General features: G+C 35.1%; 1 protein-coding gene across 2 annotated transcripts in view; it reads right to left on the bottom strand.

Annotated features, from left to right (window-relative positions):
- The window catches only part of LOC145292858 (uncharacterized), a 68,165-nt gene extending 57,539 nt beyond the window's left edge, over positions 1 to 10,626 (bottom strand). The window contains exon 1 of one of the 2 annotated variants that reach the window (XM_080138961.1): positions 10,411 to 10,626. In XM_080138961.1, coding sequence (XP_079995087.1) covers positions 10,411 to 10,414 — 4 coding nt within the window. In that variant the 5' untranslated portion in view covers positions 10,415 to 10,626. The remainder of the gene's footprint in view (positions 1 to 10,410) is intronic. The other variant, XM_080138962.1, reaches the window with a different exon arrangement.
- Between the last annotated feature and the right edge of the window lie 8,601 nt (positions 10,627 to 19,227).

Below are 19,227 nucleotides of genomic sequence, written 5' to 3'. Positions count from 1 at the left end.
CAAGTCCTCTAACCACTGCGCCACGGGTCTTTGCGGACATTTTAGTACAAATTTTAGGAGCCTTAAACCTATTTTTACTTTTTTTAGTTGTAAATATCACTATTTATTTCTAATTATTATTACTATATATATATATATATATATATGATTTTCAGAATGTGAGAGATTATATATAATAAATTCCACAGCCAAACAACGTCGCAGCCCACAAGATCCATGACAGTCAACGAACTTGAAGCCTATTGCATACGAGGAAAGCACTCTGCCGACTGTGAAATGGACCTATTTGGTCTCGACAAAGGACGCGGTCATCCAACCAGCTAATAACCCCAAGCTGATGTCTCATAAGTAGGAGGGAAAGAGGGAGAGGGAGAAAAATAGACAGAGAGAAGCTATAATAGAAAGGTGTTACACTTTTTAACTATTCTGTTTTGTGGTTTATGATAATATAATATATAAAAATCCGTAGTGTGTATTTGCATTAATTTCACCACCTGTGTTCTACGTGTGTGGTGATGGGTAGAATATAAGATTAGGTGATTTCCCATCATCCGAAGTGCAATAAAACACCCGGGTAGAATTATATGGGGGTTTAAACACAAGGTTTTGATGCCAATACGACCTATAGGGTTGATCGTGTAAAGTTCAGATCGTTTGGTATCAATCGTGACCATTTAAGAACTAATATTTTTAAAAAGGTATGAACCCCGATTACCCCCCTCTTCTAGCAATTGTGTTCAATAATCTCTCAGTATTTTAAGATTAGATAGAGCAATGGTGCAGTGCCATGTTCGATTCCTGTCACACCCATCCTAATAGGCTGTTGTCTCACGGACAATCTTACACGCATCAACTCTTATCCTCGAGTGTATTCCAGACCTTGATCAGTGGTGACTCTCATGTAAAAACAATCTTATTGACAATGTCACTAGCTCTGGTCTAAATTATCTAGATGTGCGTGTGTTCATATTTGCAACCTTCATGTGCCCTCACGTCCTAACCCTAATCTGCATCTTTTGAATTGCAATCTGCTTAAGCTGGCTTCCTCCGTGAAGTGCACAACATTTTTCTGTTGTGGGTCATTAAAGCATGTTGTCACGAGGAATAAAATGCAATCCAATTTAATGCTTTCGGAAAAATACTTTTTCCGGCCCGGAAATATTTTCAAACTCGCCGCCATCTTAAAAAAGGGGCGTAGCGAACGATTTGTTCATACAAAGTTACTTCTCTTTGATTTGAACCGATAATAATGTGAAAAAACAAACCAAAACAAAAACAACAAAAAGCAACAACAGCAATGAAAAACAACAAAACATGAGGAGGTTGGGGAGGGGTGTTTATACTACGCTGGGACAGGCCGTAAAAAAAGGCTAAAATAACTTTCCATACACAAACAAAACAAAAACCATATTTGTTCACTAATTCAAAGAAACAAAAATTTTATTACCCCCCCCCCAAAAAAAAAAACTCACAGAATAACACAAAACAATAACAAACAAAAACCGTCGTAGTTTAAACAAAACAAAAAACAATTTGTGCGTAAATTCAGCATTATTATTCAGGTGAGTAGAATTAGACTACAACTTGGATGTCTTCAAGTCCAATGTTAACAAATTCCTAATGAACCGCCCCCTTAAGTAAACACTTCATCAAACCTCCACACTAACGTAATGTACTTGCAATAACCCTTATCCCTGAGTGGCTTCCGGGCCTTGATAAGTGGTCATCACTGTGTAAAAAAATAAATAAATAAATAAAATATGTATATACTCCACGGATTTTTATCTACAAACTTGCAATTTTAAATATAGGGTATTCAGTTACGTGGAAAACTTTTTCATCCAGAAAAAAAGGGCTGCTCAGGGGTTAAAATTGGAAAATTGGTATGTGGAGGTCGCCGGATTTTTATCTGTTTCACGAATGTGCATGCGTGACTTTTTCATATGATAGATTCCTTAAAAAACAAGTAGGTTTAGAAAAAATGACTTTTTAAAGATCGTGTCAAGCTGATCTAATGGTAATCGTACTTGATTCGCTGTCTTTAGGTTTTGGGTTCGATCTTAGATCGAATCCCCCCCCCTTAAAAGAAGTGAACTGTTCAGTAAAAAAAAAAAACCAATAATACTCGCATGCCTCAGTTTCTTTCGTTTTTTTTTTTTAATTTAAATGTTCAACGTTAGGTTTAATACCGGGCATGGCAAGTCCTTGTGTAAATAGCCCCCTCCCCTTATCAAACGCAAAAAAAGAAAAAAAATACCGTCGTCACCCGAGATAAAGTCAGAAATAAAACATACACTCTAAAAAAATAAACAGATGCCTTTTTTTGTTAGGTCATTAGAAATGATTATAGTAATACAGGGTGTTTCAAAAGTCTTGGGAACATTACAAATGCGTATATCTCATGAACTATTCCAGGTAGAAAAATGAAACTGGTGCCATTTTAAAGCTTGCTTAATCAAGTTTTTGGTCATACTAATGATTTTCGTCTTATCTTTCCATGTGCAGTAATGGCGTTCTCTAAACAAGACAAGGCGTTTTGCGTCCTCCAATTTGCAAAGACTGAATCGTGGACATGTGTTCAGCGTGCATTTCGCAGGAAATTTAAAAAAAGAAGTCCCTGAAAGGAAACCCATTGTCAGATGGCATGCTAAATTTGTGAAAGATGGGTGTTTGTGCCCAAGTAAGCGAACAGGTCGCCCTTCAACTTCAGAAGATGCAGTTGAGCAAGTCCGGAAGCCTTTCAGCAGAGCCCCCGTAAATCAGTGAGAAGAGCCAGCAGGGAACTTCAGCTTGCTCCAGCAACTGTCTGGCGTGTCTTAAGGAAACGACTGCAAATGGTACCTTACAAGCTCAAGTTGGTCCAAAAGTTGAAGGACACTGATAAGCCACTTCGCCGTGACTTTTGCATTGCAATGCAAGAGAAGTTGGAAGATAACGGCTTTGATGACCGGCTTGTTTTTAGCGATGAGGCGACCTTCTATCTGAATGGCAAAGTTAACAAGCATAGCACTCGCATATGGGGTACTGAGTGTGACTTTTTCCTTTGGGGCTTTGTCAAGCAACAAGTCTATGTGCCGCCCCTTCCAAGAGATATTGACGAACTAAAGGCTCGAATAACGGCAGTTGTGGGAACCATTGACGCCAAGATGCTGGAACGCGTTTGGCAGGAAATGGACTATCGACTAGATGTCTGCCGTGTGACGAATGGTGCTCATATTGAGCAAGTTTGAAGATTCCCCACAAAACTTGAAACTTTAACCTTTCCAACGGTACCAATTTCATTTTTTAACTCCTAATAGTTTTTGAGTTATTAAAAATCTTTATGTTCCCAAGACTTTTGAAACACCCTGTATATGTATAAAAAAATTAAATTAATCTATGAAATTAATCTAAGAAAGGCACCACTTGATAATTCGTTGAAACAAAATATATATAAAGAAAAGCAAATATAACAAATGAAGAGTATGGTTATACGTCAGTCCGACTGCCAAGTGTCCATATATTGTTCATAACTTGTGCGCTCACGCCGGAAAATGGGCAAAAGTTATAGACTGTTGAAGAAGAGTGAGTGCTTATTTTTACATTAAACACTAATCCCTCTTAATGCCTATTATTAACTGTGCATCGAATAGATACCATAATATTTAGTTTGTTGCACATTGTCATAAAAAAGGACCATACAAAATTTTGGTACTTCTGCAGTTTAAAGCCCGTTTTTTTTTTCCGTGAGTTTCGCTCCGCAACGCCCGGCGAACGACAGAAACCACCGGATTATGCCGAGTGAACAAAAAGAGACGCAACTAAGTAGACGGTAAAAATTAGAAGAAAACAAAAAGAACGAAAGGAAAGAAAGAGCAGAGTATCATTGCACTTCTTCAAGCAATAAGTCTTTTGGAAGGAAAATGAATAATAGTAGGCTGGAAATTACTTGTAAGTCACCGGAAACGGTCCTCACGTTTTGTCAGGAAAACCAGCTGCTGATAACGAAGAGTATTTTTTTTACGCCCTGCCCTGCCCCAGCGCAATATAAACACCTCCAACCTCACCATGTTGACTTACTTCCAACTTCCCCATGTTAAAAATGGATTTCGGAATAAACATCTCCAACCTTGAAAGCCGTTCTTAACATGGATGGGTGGGGTCGTTTATTCCGAAAGCTGTTCTTAATATGGAGAGGTTAGGGATATTTTTCCGAAAGCCGTTCTTAACATGGGGAGGTCGAGGGTGTTTATACTACGCTGGGTCATAAAAAATACCAAAATAACTTTCCATACACAAACAAAGCCAAAAAATATATTTGTTCACTAATTAAAAAAAAACAAAACTTTTATTACCCCTCATCATAAAAAAAACAAAAACAAAACAAAAACAAAACACAGTTGCCATAAAAAAACATACATAAAACAGTAAAATTTATGAAATTATTGCAGTAGGTTGTTTGTTTTATTTTCTTTCTTTTTTTTTTTTATTGACTTCCGTTTGCTCGGTAAAATCCGGCGGTTTTCGTCGTCCACCGGGCGTTGCCGATACTCACGGAAAAACGGGCTTTAAACTGCAGCAAAGTACTAACATTTTAGCCAGATCGGCACAGCAATTTCTGAGAAAACTTCTAGAGTAAATTTGGTATTGTGATGACTAATCTCTATCAATCCCTAACTATGCATCGAACAGATGCCACAATACTTAGTCCGCTGCACTTTATCATAACAAAGATCCATAAAAAATTTCAGCCAGATCTTTCTGTTTCCAAGAAATAGTGGAACAATCAAACAGGCAGAGAGAGACTAAGAGAAATATGTTGTGGTCCCATAAGGGTGTCAAGAAGAAAAACACAACTCGGCAATTAGTCGGAACAAAATTATATTCAACAGAAAAGCAATTACAGCAAATGAAGTGTATGCCTCAGTCCGACTACCAAATGTGTATAACTTATGCACAACCTGCGAATGATCGCCGATAGACATATTCTCTCTGTCTTTATAGTAAGTTGAAGAGTTCATTATTATCCATAAGGTGGACACACCACAACAAAATATTAGTGCGAACATTTGTAACGTGGCTGTTACACTTTATTTCAATAATTCATAAAAATAAAACTTCACTTTAGTAATCCATAAAATAAAACTTTACTTTAGTAATCCATAAAATAAAACTTTACTTTATTAATTCATGAAAATAAAACTGAAAATAAATAAAAATCCGGGTCGCCAATTTTTCTTTTTTAACAAAAATTTTTAATCACCATCACTTTCGGCGCTTAAAAAGTCTCTAGCTGCCACGTATCTATTTTAGCTTGGCACGCCGCATTTCTCTTTCTCCCGACCATATGCTGGGCCGAGCCGGCTCATTCTCGTCTTCGATTTTAGACGTCTATTTTCTTCGACGCGCACTTTCTTCTCCCCAAGAACATGGTGTGTATTTATCTCCTTTTTCTTTCTTCTCGCGCACACTTCCTAATTTGCATATCCGCTATTACGGCTACTACTGCTGTTGCTAATTTCTTCGCAAGCCAGCCATCCTTCGTTGCTGCTGATATTTTTCCACGCGCTCATATTCACTGTTAAACCCGAGCAAAGTATGATTTTTTCCTGTTAGTTTTAACAAAAGATATTAGTTGATTAAAATGTAAAATTAATGAACACGAGGAAAACTGTTATGAAGGCTATCTTGAATCGGTTAGCTCAAAAGAGGCTGTCATTTTTATCGATTAACTTTGTCTGTTTGTAGGAGTGACGAGTCAAATTTGTTCCCCGTGCTAAAGTACGTCGTGTAAAGCAAGTTATTCAACAACATTTGCATATAACAACATATTTAATTCGTTTCTTAAGCAAAAGTAAAATGACCAACCATAGTCGAGGGCGACAAAAAGTCTCCCCTTTCATTAGCTACTAATCGAGGTGCAGAGTGGCGTGACACACAATTCCCAGGATGACCACTTACATTTGATCTCCAACTTATCACGTTGAATGTTTAGCAAGAGGCAACAAGTAAACATTTTTTTGTCTTTGGTATAATCCGACTAAGAATTGAACCTAGGTTTCCACGACCCATTAACAAATACACAAATCATTATGATATACACAATATATATATATATATATATATATATATATATATATATATATATATATATAGTCATCCACATACAGTACTGTTTCGCTGTTTCACAGATCATCAGTGCGGCTAGACAGGCAACTGCCTCAAGCCAGGATCGAAACCCGACTGCCCAAATGACAGTTAAGGCTTCTCACCATAATGCTATACGGCTGCTGCTGTGTGGGTAATGAATAAACGATGTTTTGACATCGTCCAAATGCCCCCGCTCGATTTGTTTACACAAAGAGCGTCGCTTAATACGCTAATGGTTGTTTTTATATCACTTCCCAATATGCTCAACCCAAAATAGGGAGACTATATATATATATATATATATATATATATATATATATATATATATATATATATATATATTTATATATATATATATAGTCATCCACATACAGTACTGTTTCGCTGTTTCACAGCTCATCAGTGTGGTATATATATATATATATATATATATATATATACTAGCAAAAGTACCCGTCGTTAACTGGGTTCAAAAACAGCATACAGACCCCACAGTTTTAATGAACCACCGTTCTGCCAGATCAAACATACCCATTCCTGTGTCTCGATACATCTTCTATCATTATATGTAATCAGTTTTTTAAAATAGTCATTTATTTGATCTATTTATGTGACTTTTGGAATGCGATATCTTCTTTCTGTAACCTGTATGTACACGATAGATTTTTCTTTAATTTTGTTTTTTGTGGTAATTATGGACAAGCACCCATGACTCAACTCTACAACTAACTCTAAGTAAAATCGAAAACAAAGCCATCCGAACGAAGCGAGAAAGAGAGTACCTTATAGAATCTAGTATCCTTTAGATGCCGTTAACACGTGGACTTAAGGTTAGTGGTCGGGTTAAGGGAAAACTGTTTTTTTTTTCTTACAGTAAAACAGTAATCTTTAATCATAATTTTAGATATTTGCAAAATAAAGAATAAAAAATGAATCAGCAAAAATTCAGAACACAAATTTTGAAATCTTCTTGGGCACTCAATAGAAAACGATCTGCAGTTACGGTATAGCTGGAAATGTCTTCTCAATTATTAAATCATTTCTCTCTGAAAGATTTATAAGAGTAGTGGTTGATGGTCTGAAATCAGAAGTTCACGGTATTAATGCTGGAGTCCCTCAGGGATCCATCGTGGGCTCAACTCTCTTCCTAATCTACATTAATGATCTTCCAAACCACATCCTTAGATTATTTGTAGATATTTATGCTGACGACAATACCATCTATGGCAGTACATCAAAGACCATAAACAACAAAGTTCTCTCTGATTCTCTCTTCTCTGATATTGAGCATGTGGTACAATGGGGAAAGAAGTGGCTGGTTACTTTAAATGCATCTAAAACCAAACTTCTGTTTTTACATCATCAACTTTCCGATTCCCATCTGACACCAACTGAAATGAATGGCTATCATCTTGGAAAGGCTCCATGTTTTGACAAGCTTTTGGGCTTAACATTCACTCCTGATTTGAAATGGAACACGTACATCATATCTGTTGCCAAGGTCGCTGAGAAAATGGTGGGATCCTTCTATCGATCCAGTAGATATCTCACTGCTGATGCAATTCTCTACCTATATAAGAGCTAGGTACGTCCAAGGACGGAGTACTGTTGCCACATCTGGACAGGAGCTGCTAGAAAGGTTTTATCCTGCCTTGACAGAGTTCAAAACAGACTTCGTAGCCTAGTGGAGGATGCCTTTTCTCTGTCCTGCAACCTCTTTCTCACAAAAGAGACTTTGCGAGTCTGTCCCTGCTTTATCGTCATTTTCATGGAAAGTTCTGGTTTGAGCTCCAATCTATGCCCCCCCCTCGCTAAACTTTCACGAGAAGCACTCGTCTAGCTGAAAACACTATCAATAATTTTCCCCACTCTTTATCTGTGCCTAAACTAAATGCAGATTCCATGAACAAAGTTTCTTTCTAAGAACTGCATACTCTCTTCCATTTGCCTGCTTTCCGGCTGACTACAATATGGCCGTCTTCAAGTCCAACGTAAACAAGTTTTTGATAAGCCGTTTCCCTTAAGTAAACCAATTTACCAAATTTCCACTACTAACAATTACTATGATATTGTACCATTGACCACTGTACGCTTATTAACTCTTATCCTCGAGTGGTCTCTGAGGCTTGATAAGTGATGAATCCTTTGTAAAAAAAAACATAGTAAAATTAAATTATCTACCGACCAGTATATATGTGAATCTGGAAGATTTTCCTTTTCTTAAAATTGTATCTCGTTTGCTGATTTATCGACACACGACCCCCCCCAACAAACAAACAAACAAACAAACAAACAAACAAACAAACAAACAACAACAACAACAACAACAACAACAACAACAACAAAAAAGAAGAAAACTAAAAAAACATGCCAGTTAAAATTTTCTAAGCAACAGCTTTTAAGTATTGTTTTATGAAAGGTTTGTGGAGGAAAGGTTTGCCATTCGGACTTAGGGTTAGTGGTAGGGTAAGTGACTTTTTAAAACTAACTTTTTAGCATAACCCAAAGCGATCACCTCCAGAAAATCGACCGCTATTTTTCAAGTGAGCTTAACAAAAACAAATTCTGATATATATATATATATATATATATATATATATATATATATATATATATATATATATATATCAGAATTTGTTTATATAAAAGTTTAAAATAACATTATATATATATATATAATATATATATATATATATATATATATATATATATATAGTGATTTAAAGGTTATGAGGGTTTGTTTGAAGCACGAAAAACGACGTTACTTTTTGTATTTAATATTTTTATTGTTATTTTATTATATTTCAAACGGACCTCCGCCCTTGGTCACAAAAAAGTATCGAAATTTTTGTTTTGCATAGGAATGTCTTTGCTGTATCGATAATCAAAAACATCCGACGAAAGAAGGAACAAGCGATTTTGACAAAAGTTGACACCTTATACAGCCTAACATCACAAGTGTATTTGAGAGGTTTTATTACCACACAAGCAGGGTGAAACATTCGTTGGGAGGGTGACCTTTATTTGATCCCAGGCAACTTCGGGTCTTCCTACTAGTATATATATATATATATATATATATATATATATATATATATATATATATAATTATAAAACTCAAATGACCTTATAACGCGTGACGTAACCCACTTTCCGGTTTACGACTTCCGGTTGCGCATGCGCGCATAAACATTAACCCCTAACAACGTAAACAAATAAACACAAATCGCTACTTTTGCAGATTTTGACCTGCGCACTGAAATATTAACGTTATTATTTTGAATTATTATTTAACATGGGAAGAGTGGGGGTGTTTTGCAACTATTCTTTATTACAACTATACTGTCGCTATTTTCTTACAACTAAACAATTTTAACCCGTTGACAAACATAAGAACAATTGTAGTAAAGCCAAGACTACTACTACTACTACTACTACTACTACTACTACTACTACTACTACTACTCTTTATCCGTCCCTTTTCCTTCCTTCCTTCTTTTTTTTTATTTTTTGTTTACATTTCTAGATACAAAATAGTTGTGTGAGAACGGTGAATTTGTTGACACATTTACTAATCTGTTTCAATATTAGTTTTATTTTATTTTATTTATTTAGGTTTTATTTTTTTGCTTCAGGTTTTATTAATTATTTTTTTTTCTAGATTTTAAATTTCTATAACTTGGTTGAAAGATTCCAATATGGGTTTTTCATTCTTATATTTGTCATCGGTAGATTCATGTGCGTTTTTGCTGCTAAATGACTTTCGTCGGCGTTCGATTCGTAGGAAAATCATGTTTAATTTTCGATTTTTGAGCGATTATTCTAAAAAATGGGTAACTTTGCACGACTAGAGAGGATTTTTTTTATGTTTGAGTGATCCGTCCGTTATTTTTCATTTTAATATACTTTCATAGAAATGTTTCTCTTATGTAAAAAAAAAACTATTTTTTTTAAATCACAAGTGTCACGCTCATACATGAATTCCATAGCTAATATAACATACTGACCCAACGGGTCACGGGTAGTCTAGTATATTATTATTATTATTATTATTATTATTATTATTATTATTATTATTATTAATTTTGTATTAAGGTTTCTTTACAATAACATTGTAGGTTCTGCATTCGTGTCAGGTATCCACAAAAAGCAAATACGACGTTTTAAAATTATAAAAACTAAAATATATAACTAAATAAAATGGTAATATGATCGAAAGAAAATTTGCTTGTGTGAAATTCACTGATTAATATGTGAAGATTAATTGAAAGTTTTACTTACCCATCGTCGCTTGTATTTGCAGGCCGAGTACGTTGCGTGCGTTTCGCTTGTGGGACTGATGCTGTTCTAAAACAGCGAATCCCCACCCACACGCGGTCTTGAAGACTCGTCTAAGTCACATGGTCTCCCCCTTTTCCCTTCCCGGATCTGTTTGGAAAGCATATTGCCTCAACTTTCTGAAACAGTCAGACTGAGAACATGGATGGAAATGAAGGTGAGGGGTGAGGCGATTGCGGGATTGAATGAGGATGGAATATGGTGTTGAGAGAGAGAGAGAGAGAGAGAGAGAGAGAGAGAGAGAGAGAGAGAGAGAGAGAGAGAGAGAGAGAGAGAGAGAGAGGAGGGAGGGAGGGAGGGTTAGAGTGAAATTAAGAAAGTGAATCGCTTAAAAAATTATTTTCTAAGATGCGTCTATGCATCTTTATAAAGAAACACTGTCCGTCGCATCCGTCAGATTTGAAAATAGAATTTTCGTCAGTCACATATAAGTATGAAATGGAAATTTTAGAAACGTCTAAGTATCTTTATAAAAGGCGTCGTTCGTCAGTTGTTTAACGTTGAAGTTACACTTTCATCGTAAAAAGCGCAGATTGAATTGCCGCAGTTTATTTCAGATTCGTCCACATCTCTGCCCATCCATTGCTCTGTCACACTTTAGTTTGAAATTGAATTTTCATTTGTCTGTCACGTTTCAGCTGAAATAATAATTTGTTTGGTCTGTCACGTTTTAATTTGAAATAAAATCTTCGTCTGTCTGTCACGTATGAAACAACATTTTGTTTGGTCTGTCAGTCTGTCACATTTAAAATTGAAATAACATTTCGAGGGAAACGTCGCGGCCAGAGCAGGATGCAAGAAAAATTTGTATATACATTAAAAAAATTTTCATGCTATTTTTCTCATATGTTATTAACTAAGGAATCATTTTGATTTAAAATTCATTTAGTATTACGCATATAAGAAATCACACGACATCGTCAAATTCAGTTGATATCTCGTTTTGATTTCTCTTATTCTCATTATGTTGACACATTTCGAGCGTGTTTTTTTTTTCAAGTTTACATGCGCAATACTAACTGGATTTTAAATCAAAATAATTCATCATTTAATGACATATGAAAAAAAAAAACAACAGCATAAAACAATTCTTAACAGATATAATTTTTTTCGCATTCTGCTCTGGCCGCGACCTTTAACATTTGCCATTTCGTCAGTCATGCTTTAGTGTGAAATAAAATTTCAATTAGTCTGTCATACCGAAGCTTGAAGTAACATTTTCGTCGATCTGCCATATTTTAACTTGAAAATAACATTTTATTTAGTGTGTCACGCTTTAGGTTGAAATATGTTTTCGACTGGTCGGTTTTTCTTAAGTTTGAAATAACATTTTCGTGGGTTTGTCAGGATTTTGTTTGAAATATTATTTCTTTTGGTCTGCCACGTTTAAGTTTGAACAGCATTTTCATCGTTGGACGCACAGATTGAATGGCCGCATCTTAATAACTTCCGCTCGCACTTCACTATGACAAGTGCGTGAAGAAGAAAAAGAAACATTTGGACGGAAAAAAATAAATACAGAAAAATGTCATTTTTTCTTTTTTTTTTTTTAGAAAAGGAGTGTGAATACTGAATGGATACCATGACATCTACGGTAAATGTCGCCAACACATCCGCCATAGAACACGAGGATAATTTTTACATCCAGAATAGATGAAAACAAAACGATAAACCATACGTGCAATGTGAAAAAAATGCCTGTTGTCTACAACATAAGGCATAGACAATATGTTATAACTACAATTTTTAGTCCGTTAAAAACGGGCAAACGTTATAGCTTGTTGATTTAGAATGGGTGCTTTATGCCAACCTGATAGTTGTATATGGTTTAATTTGTGCTCATTTTTGCATTAAATACTAACCCCTAATAATCCCTATTAATCCCTATTAAACTATAACTGTGCATTGTAGGATACCATAATACTTAGTTCGCTGTATCTTATCAGAGCAAAGGTTCATACAAAATTTTAGCAAGGCCAGCTTAGTTTACGACAAAAATTCTAGAGAAAATGTAGTATTGTTTTGACTAACCCCTATTAATCTCTAACTGTGCATTTAACGAATACCATAATTCTTAGTTCGATGCACTTCATCATAGCAAATACAGATTTTCAGCCAGATTGGCGGTGTAGTTTCCGAGAAAAAGTAGAACGGGCATACAGACAAACTTAGAAAATATAATATAGATAGTGAAAGGAGTTGTGTTTGAAGGCTATATCAATGCGGTTTGTAGGAAACACCATTGACACGAGTTGAAATAAAAGAATGATGATAATATTAGAAGAAATTTTCAATAATTTTCAATTATATTACGTTTATTTGCCAACATAATGTGTTGTACAATATGGTAGGTGTTAATGTCGCTATTTTTTGATAGTATCTCTTCTTCGGAGGAGGGGGATAAAAAGAAACGTAATTGAAAATTATTGAAAAATCCTTCTAATATTGTTATTATTCTTTTATATGCTAACTTGTGTCACTACGAACCGCATTGAAATAGCCTTCAAACACAACTCCTTTCACACTACGCACAATGCTTCAAGCAAACTAGAACATTCCTTTCATAATATATATATAATACATATCAAGTGGAAATGGACCTCAATAGAATCTATTTACTTGCCTCCCCACAAGAGGTAGAGTGTGAAACAACGCCGGTTTATAATGTGGGGAAAACCCAGCTCCTCCCAAAGGGGCATTCTGAATTGATAAAAAAGTAAAATTTGCCCCAGTCTAAGGATCCTTCCTTCACTGATCAAGGACAGAAGAGGCGAAGTGTAATATGAGATAGCAAAACCACCAAAGAGAAACCCTAACCCTAACCTATTTATCTATCTGGTCGGGCTCCTTGCCCGGACCAATGTGACTCTCTATTTCCAGATTTCCCTGTCTGCCATCACCAAAAGATTGGAAAGAAACTTAGACGGCATGTACACCCGTATGCTACGAACCGTGTTAAATATATTTTGGTAAGATCATCCCCCGAAACAGCAACTTTATAGTAACCTGCCTGCCATATCTACTACCATCAGGGAGCGACGTCTACGATTTGCCGGTCATTGTCAGAATGAGAAATGTATGGCCGTGGACTCCACGGCATGGACGACCTACATCCACCTACACCAAACTATCCCAAGAGTATGACGTCAGTTCGGAGAAATCGAAATCAAACACCAAAGAAAACTATGTAAAAATCCACAACAGTCGATCTGTCGTACATGATGGGGTTGCCTGTAAATATTCAGAATAGATGGAATTCATATGACACTGCGGCATCTTTGTTTTTTTTTTTTTGAGAGAAAAACAAAAACAAAAAAACACAAAAAACAACAAAGCAATAACAACAAAAAAATGCCCCAATGTCATATTAAAAAGCAGTCATGACCATAAACTGTGTGTATTTCATTCCATGCAAACAGCAAAATACAAGGTTGCAAGTAAACCTAAAAAAGGCCGATGTAACTTGGTTATGTCAGTTGGTTTCTACACTCGATAATTTTCCTTATTATTTTCACCTTTTTTAAATCAATGTTGCGTGTTTTTTTTTTTTTGCGTCAGCAATCCTTGTAGTTCCAATTTTTTCCCAAACCTGAACATTTGACAAAATCGTCAATTTTATGAAAAGAAAAAGTGTAAACATTAAGACGAGAAGTGACATCTGGAGGACAACACCTGAGAGATAAAAATACAGAACAGTCTTCGAGACTTCCTATAACCACTGCTGTTTATATTATCCATTCAACATGAATGCCATCAACCGAACAAAAATGAAAGAGAATATTAGAGGAAAATCTTAAAAAAAAAACCATGAAACAAAAACAAGAAAACTCTTAGAAACCAGATTATATAGTAAAATCATAATAGAAGGAATACATAGATGTTTTTTAAGCACTTCCTTGGACTATTGATATTCCACATTCCCTTCAGATTTCTGGCAAACTCCACGTATTTAACTAGCTTTTCTGCATTCTTGACCCTCATCATGTGACTACTACTACTGCTGCTGCTACTACTACTACTACTACTACTACTACTACTACTACTACTACTACTTATCACTAGTAGATTTCAAGTAGATTGAGTTACAATAATTCACCCTGGACTTCCAGTAATCTCCGGCCTTTTCGATAACTGTTGCAAATCATTTTGCATTATCGCAACGGCCATTTACCATTGATTTACCTTCGATAATGACTGCTGGGTTTCTCTATAAATTTGAGTTGTAACAAACCTCCCCTATGATTACAGTATTCTCTGCATCTCTCTAGTGGAAGTCTGTATGGTGTTCTCTCTCTTAGGTCTTTCCATTCTCCTTTATTCGTCACGGCCATTTTGGGTGGTACTAACTGAGGTTGATGTCGCCATATTCTTTGGAGGAATTGAATAGTTCGTTTATTTTTATGTTCTTTATATTTTATTCTATTTTTATTTTTAATTAGCAGCCCCCGACGTTGCCCGGTGGTAAAATACGCATAAATATTATATTTTAATTAGTGCAGAACGGTGTAACGTAAAATATTCTCCTTTAAAGATTCTTCTTCTTTTTTTTTTTCTCTATAAGAAAGAAAAGATTATATTTAAGATCGGAGTTTTTTCGATTTTCAATACTTATCGGATGAAGTTCTGTACAAAACATATCTAAGAACACTGCCAGACATATAAATTAACTTTGTGCGAAATTTGCAAAAGATAGGCTCAGCCGTTCGGAATCTATGAGGAAGTAACTCTCTTTCTCACACACAGTGACTTTTATATGAGTGTAGTTGTCTGTATATATATATATATATATATATATATATATATATATATATATATATAATTTTTTTTACTATAACAATTAAATAGCTACAGACACTAGTGTTTCATCATTTCAGGAATTTTCAGTGCAGGATGTCACGATTAACACCAGTCAACAGATTCGAACCCGGCAACACGAGCCATCTCTGGCTCGATTAGCAAAAACCGTACCCAATCGGCTACCATTAATCGCGAGAAATAACGTTGAATTTAAACATTTTATTTTTAAATGTTCTTTACGTTAGTCAGTGATCTAATCGTTATCGTTATATCTATGCATAAGAGCTAAATTGACCGACTTACACACTCACTCACACACACACGCATATATATATATATATATATACATGCATACATACATACATACATACATATATATATATATATATATATATATATATATATATATATATATAGAGAGAGAGAGAGAGAGAGAGAATAAATGACAAAAAGGTATATTCCAAAATTCATGATCTTGACCATCTTATAATTTATTCCTTTAATTCAGTTGACTTATACAATTCTTGACAGTATCTGTTTCGTAGCGCAAAATCATCCACTTAATTATATCAATCAGTGAATCTATTATGCCCTTAACTCATCAGAAGAAATAGCAACAATCAATCCGTCAAAAGGAACTGAAGTGTGATTTGAAATGATTAAAATCTGAAAATTGGAAGAGAAGCTGCAGATACCTTTTTATTTTTCCATTACGCCATGTTTAATTTTTATCAAACAAAGTCATTAAACCTAACTATTCGTACCAACAATTTTAATTAATTTATGAATCTTCTACCAAAATAGTAATTGTCTGTATTTTTGAGATGAGGTCGGAGGGCAAAACGGCCGAAACGTTGTGACAATAACAACCAAGATGAGGAAGTCAGTCCGACAATCTCAATCAACTTCTACCAAAATGTTGTATTTAATAATTAGTAAATTTATTAATTCTAATTTGTGTATACATACTTATGAAAATAATATCAACACACACACACACACACACACACACACACACACACACACACACACACACACACATATACATATATATATATATATATATATATATATATATATATATATATATATATATATATATATATATATACACACATGTCAAAACTACGCTCGATCCTGACTTGAGGTAGTTGCTCGTCTAGCCGTTCTGATGACCTCTGATACAGCGAAACAGTACTGTATGTGTGTGTGTGTGTATATATATATATATATATATATATATATATATATATATATATATATATACGCAAAAATTCTATTGAAATGAAACAGGAGTCAAAGGGGCATTTCTTTTTTGGCGGGAATGCTCATCCTCTATAGTACTGGTGACCAGCACTGCTGGAGTGCTGGTCTTCAATCCAACTTTCCGATCCTTGTGTCTTGCTGCCGTGGGATAAATAAATTCAGCAGAAGCGAAAGTTCTTTTTACTAGTGTGACCAAACAGAAAATCTAAAGGTCCGATTACGTTTTTAATCACGACTTGCAAATGCAAAGGGAAAAAATGAAAGCCTCCTCCACTCCCTCTTTTCCCCACACGCGCGAATGGTGAATCATTTTAACCTTTTGGTTGAGAATAACAACAAATACAAAACAGAAAAAGAATGCGAAAAATAAAATAATAAATAAATAAATAAATGTCGCTTGTGCTGGTGAAAAAAAAAAAAAACATGTCAAAACGAAAATAAAGCAAACGTGACCGCAATCTGATTGAAATGATTGGATGTTTCGTAAAAACACGACGATGTAAAGGAATGCCAAGTTAAGGGAGACGGGTGGCGTACGCGACTGGCATAAAGGTGATGAAGGGTATACATTGTGAACCGATTTCGCGTCACTTAAGTTTCGATATATTTGGATGGATTCATGTAAAAAGCCCTAGTACGCAGGTTACATAAATATGGGTGAGGGGGAACGACCGTTTCCATCAAGTAATAAATAGTCGACGTCCGTAAAGACAAAAGTGAACAAAAACTAGCATCTCAGGAAGTGACGTCATTTTATACGCAAGAGTGCAAGTTAAAAAAGAAACATCCTACACAATGGGGAATTAATTATCCTTTTGGCGGAGAGGGGGGGGGGTGGAACAAAACAACACAAAACAAAATAAAACAAAAACGGGAAAAATTAAGCAGGAATAAAATGCAGCACGTGTGACCGTAATGAACATTTCGGAACAGTATTTTTTTTTGATTGGGAGTCACCACTAACCAAGGCCAGAAGGCCACTCGAGGATAAGGGTTAATGGATGTAAGATGGTAGTGTAGTAATCGTTAATGGTATAAATTGGATAGAATTTGATTATTTATGGGGACTATTCAACAAGAACTTGTTTACATTGGACTTGAAGGCTACCATTTTATTTTCAACTGGGAAGCAGGACAGCGGAACAATGTTCCACAGGCGGGTAGTTATGAGAAAGAAGCTTTGTTCATGAAATCTGCGTTTAGATTTAGGCGCAGATGGAGAGTGGGGTAAGTCGTTTATAGTGGTTGTAGTTAGTCGATTGTTTTTTTGTGAACATTTACCAAGGGGGGGCATAGTTTGAAGTTCAGTCGAGCACTTGCAACGAAAATAATGAGAGAGAGCAGAGACAGGCTCGCGACATCTTTTCTGTGGGAAAGAGGTTGCAGGAAAGAGAAAAGAACATCAACTACTAGATTTCGAAGCTGGTTTTGAACTCTATCAAAGTTGGATATGGCGCGCCGTGCAGCTCCCCGTGACAGTACTCCATTTTAGGGCATACTTGGCTCTTATATAGACAGAGGATTGCATCAGCAGTGATGTACCTACCTGGAGCGATAGAATGATCCAGCCATTTTTCCAACATCTTGGCAACATATTTGATGTCTGTGTTCCATTTCAAATCAGAAGTGGAGCTTCCCCAAGAGGAGAGCCATTCATTTCAATTGGAGTCTGATGGTGATCAGAGCGATTTTAGATTGAAGCAATTTTATGTTTCGTAAAAACATTCGAATACCACAATAAAAAGGAGTGTCCAGTTAAGGGAGACGAGTAGCATACGTGTTTTTATTGTTTATGGCTTGGGGACCACTCGAGCGTGAGAGTTATAAAGGTCGTAAGTTAATTGGACGATGATGGCCACCACGAGTGTTTGTGATGGGCAGATGATTACTTGAGAGGAATTGATTAGTGGGTGGCCTATCAAGTATTTGTTTACATTAGACTTGAAAACGATTATGCTGAAATCGGTTGGAAAATGGTAAAACAAAAGAGGACAAACGAAGATGAACAGTTGTAAAATAAATGTTGTATATATTGCTTCATAAATACACGAGGAAAAAATGTATGACAATATAATATTGGGAAAAGAAAAAAGAAAAAAATTTCAAAGAAAACTCGACATCGTGTGTTTGTTACATCAGCCATCTTAGTTCATAATGTAAAACTAGATAGGCTTTATTCAACATTTGAATTAAAATGCTTTGGAAATGTTTTGATTCTACAAAGAAAATTTTCTTCTTCTTCTTCTTCTTCTTCTTCTTCTTCTTCTTCTTCTTCTTCTTCTTCTTCTTCCTCTTCTTCTTCTTATTATTATTATTTATCTAATATATATCTAATATTTATTTTCTGTAATTTGTTAAGTAAAGTTATATATAAAAAGTGTTTAGATAGGTTCAAAATACGAAACTAATTCTTTATATTTTGTCTTTTTTTAAAAATTTCCCTATACGGTTATATTGTTTGGTATTAAGGTGTATATATATATATATATATATATATATATATATATATATATATATATATATATATATATATATATATTTTATAAAGCATGATTGTATATTGAATAAATCAATATACTTCAATGCAGTTTTTGTAACTAGTTAATCGAAGTCAAAGGAAGATAATTCAATTGGAAATTCTTACAGCTTTAATGGTGAGTCTTCTATTAGTTTTATTCTTTTTTCTTTTTTCGACAT

This window comes from Euprymna scolopes, chromosome 14, assembly GCF_053919585.1.
Source record: "Euprymna scolopes isolate OS-2025 chromosome 14, ASM5391958v1, whole genome shotgun sequence".
In the NCBI taxonomy this organism is placed as follows: domain Eukaryota; kingdom Metazoa; phylum Mollusca; class Cephalopoda; order Sepiida; family Sepiolidae; genus Euprymna; species Euprymna scolopes.
This window is presented reverse-complemented; position numbering and strand designations above follow the sequence as displayed.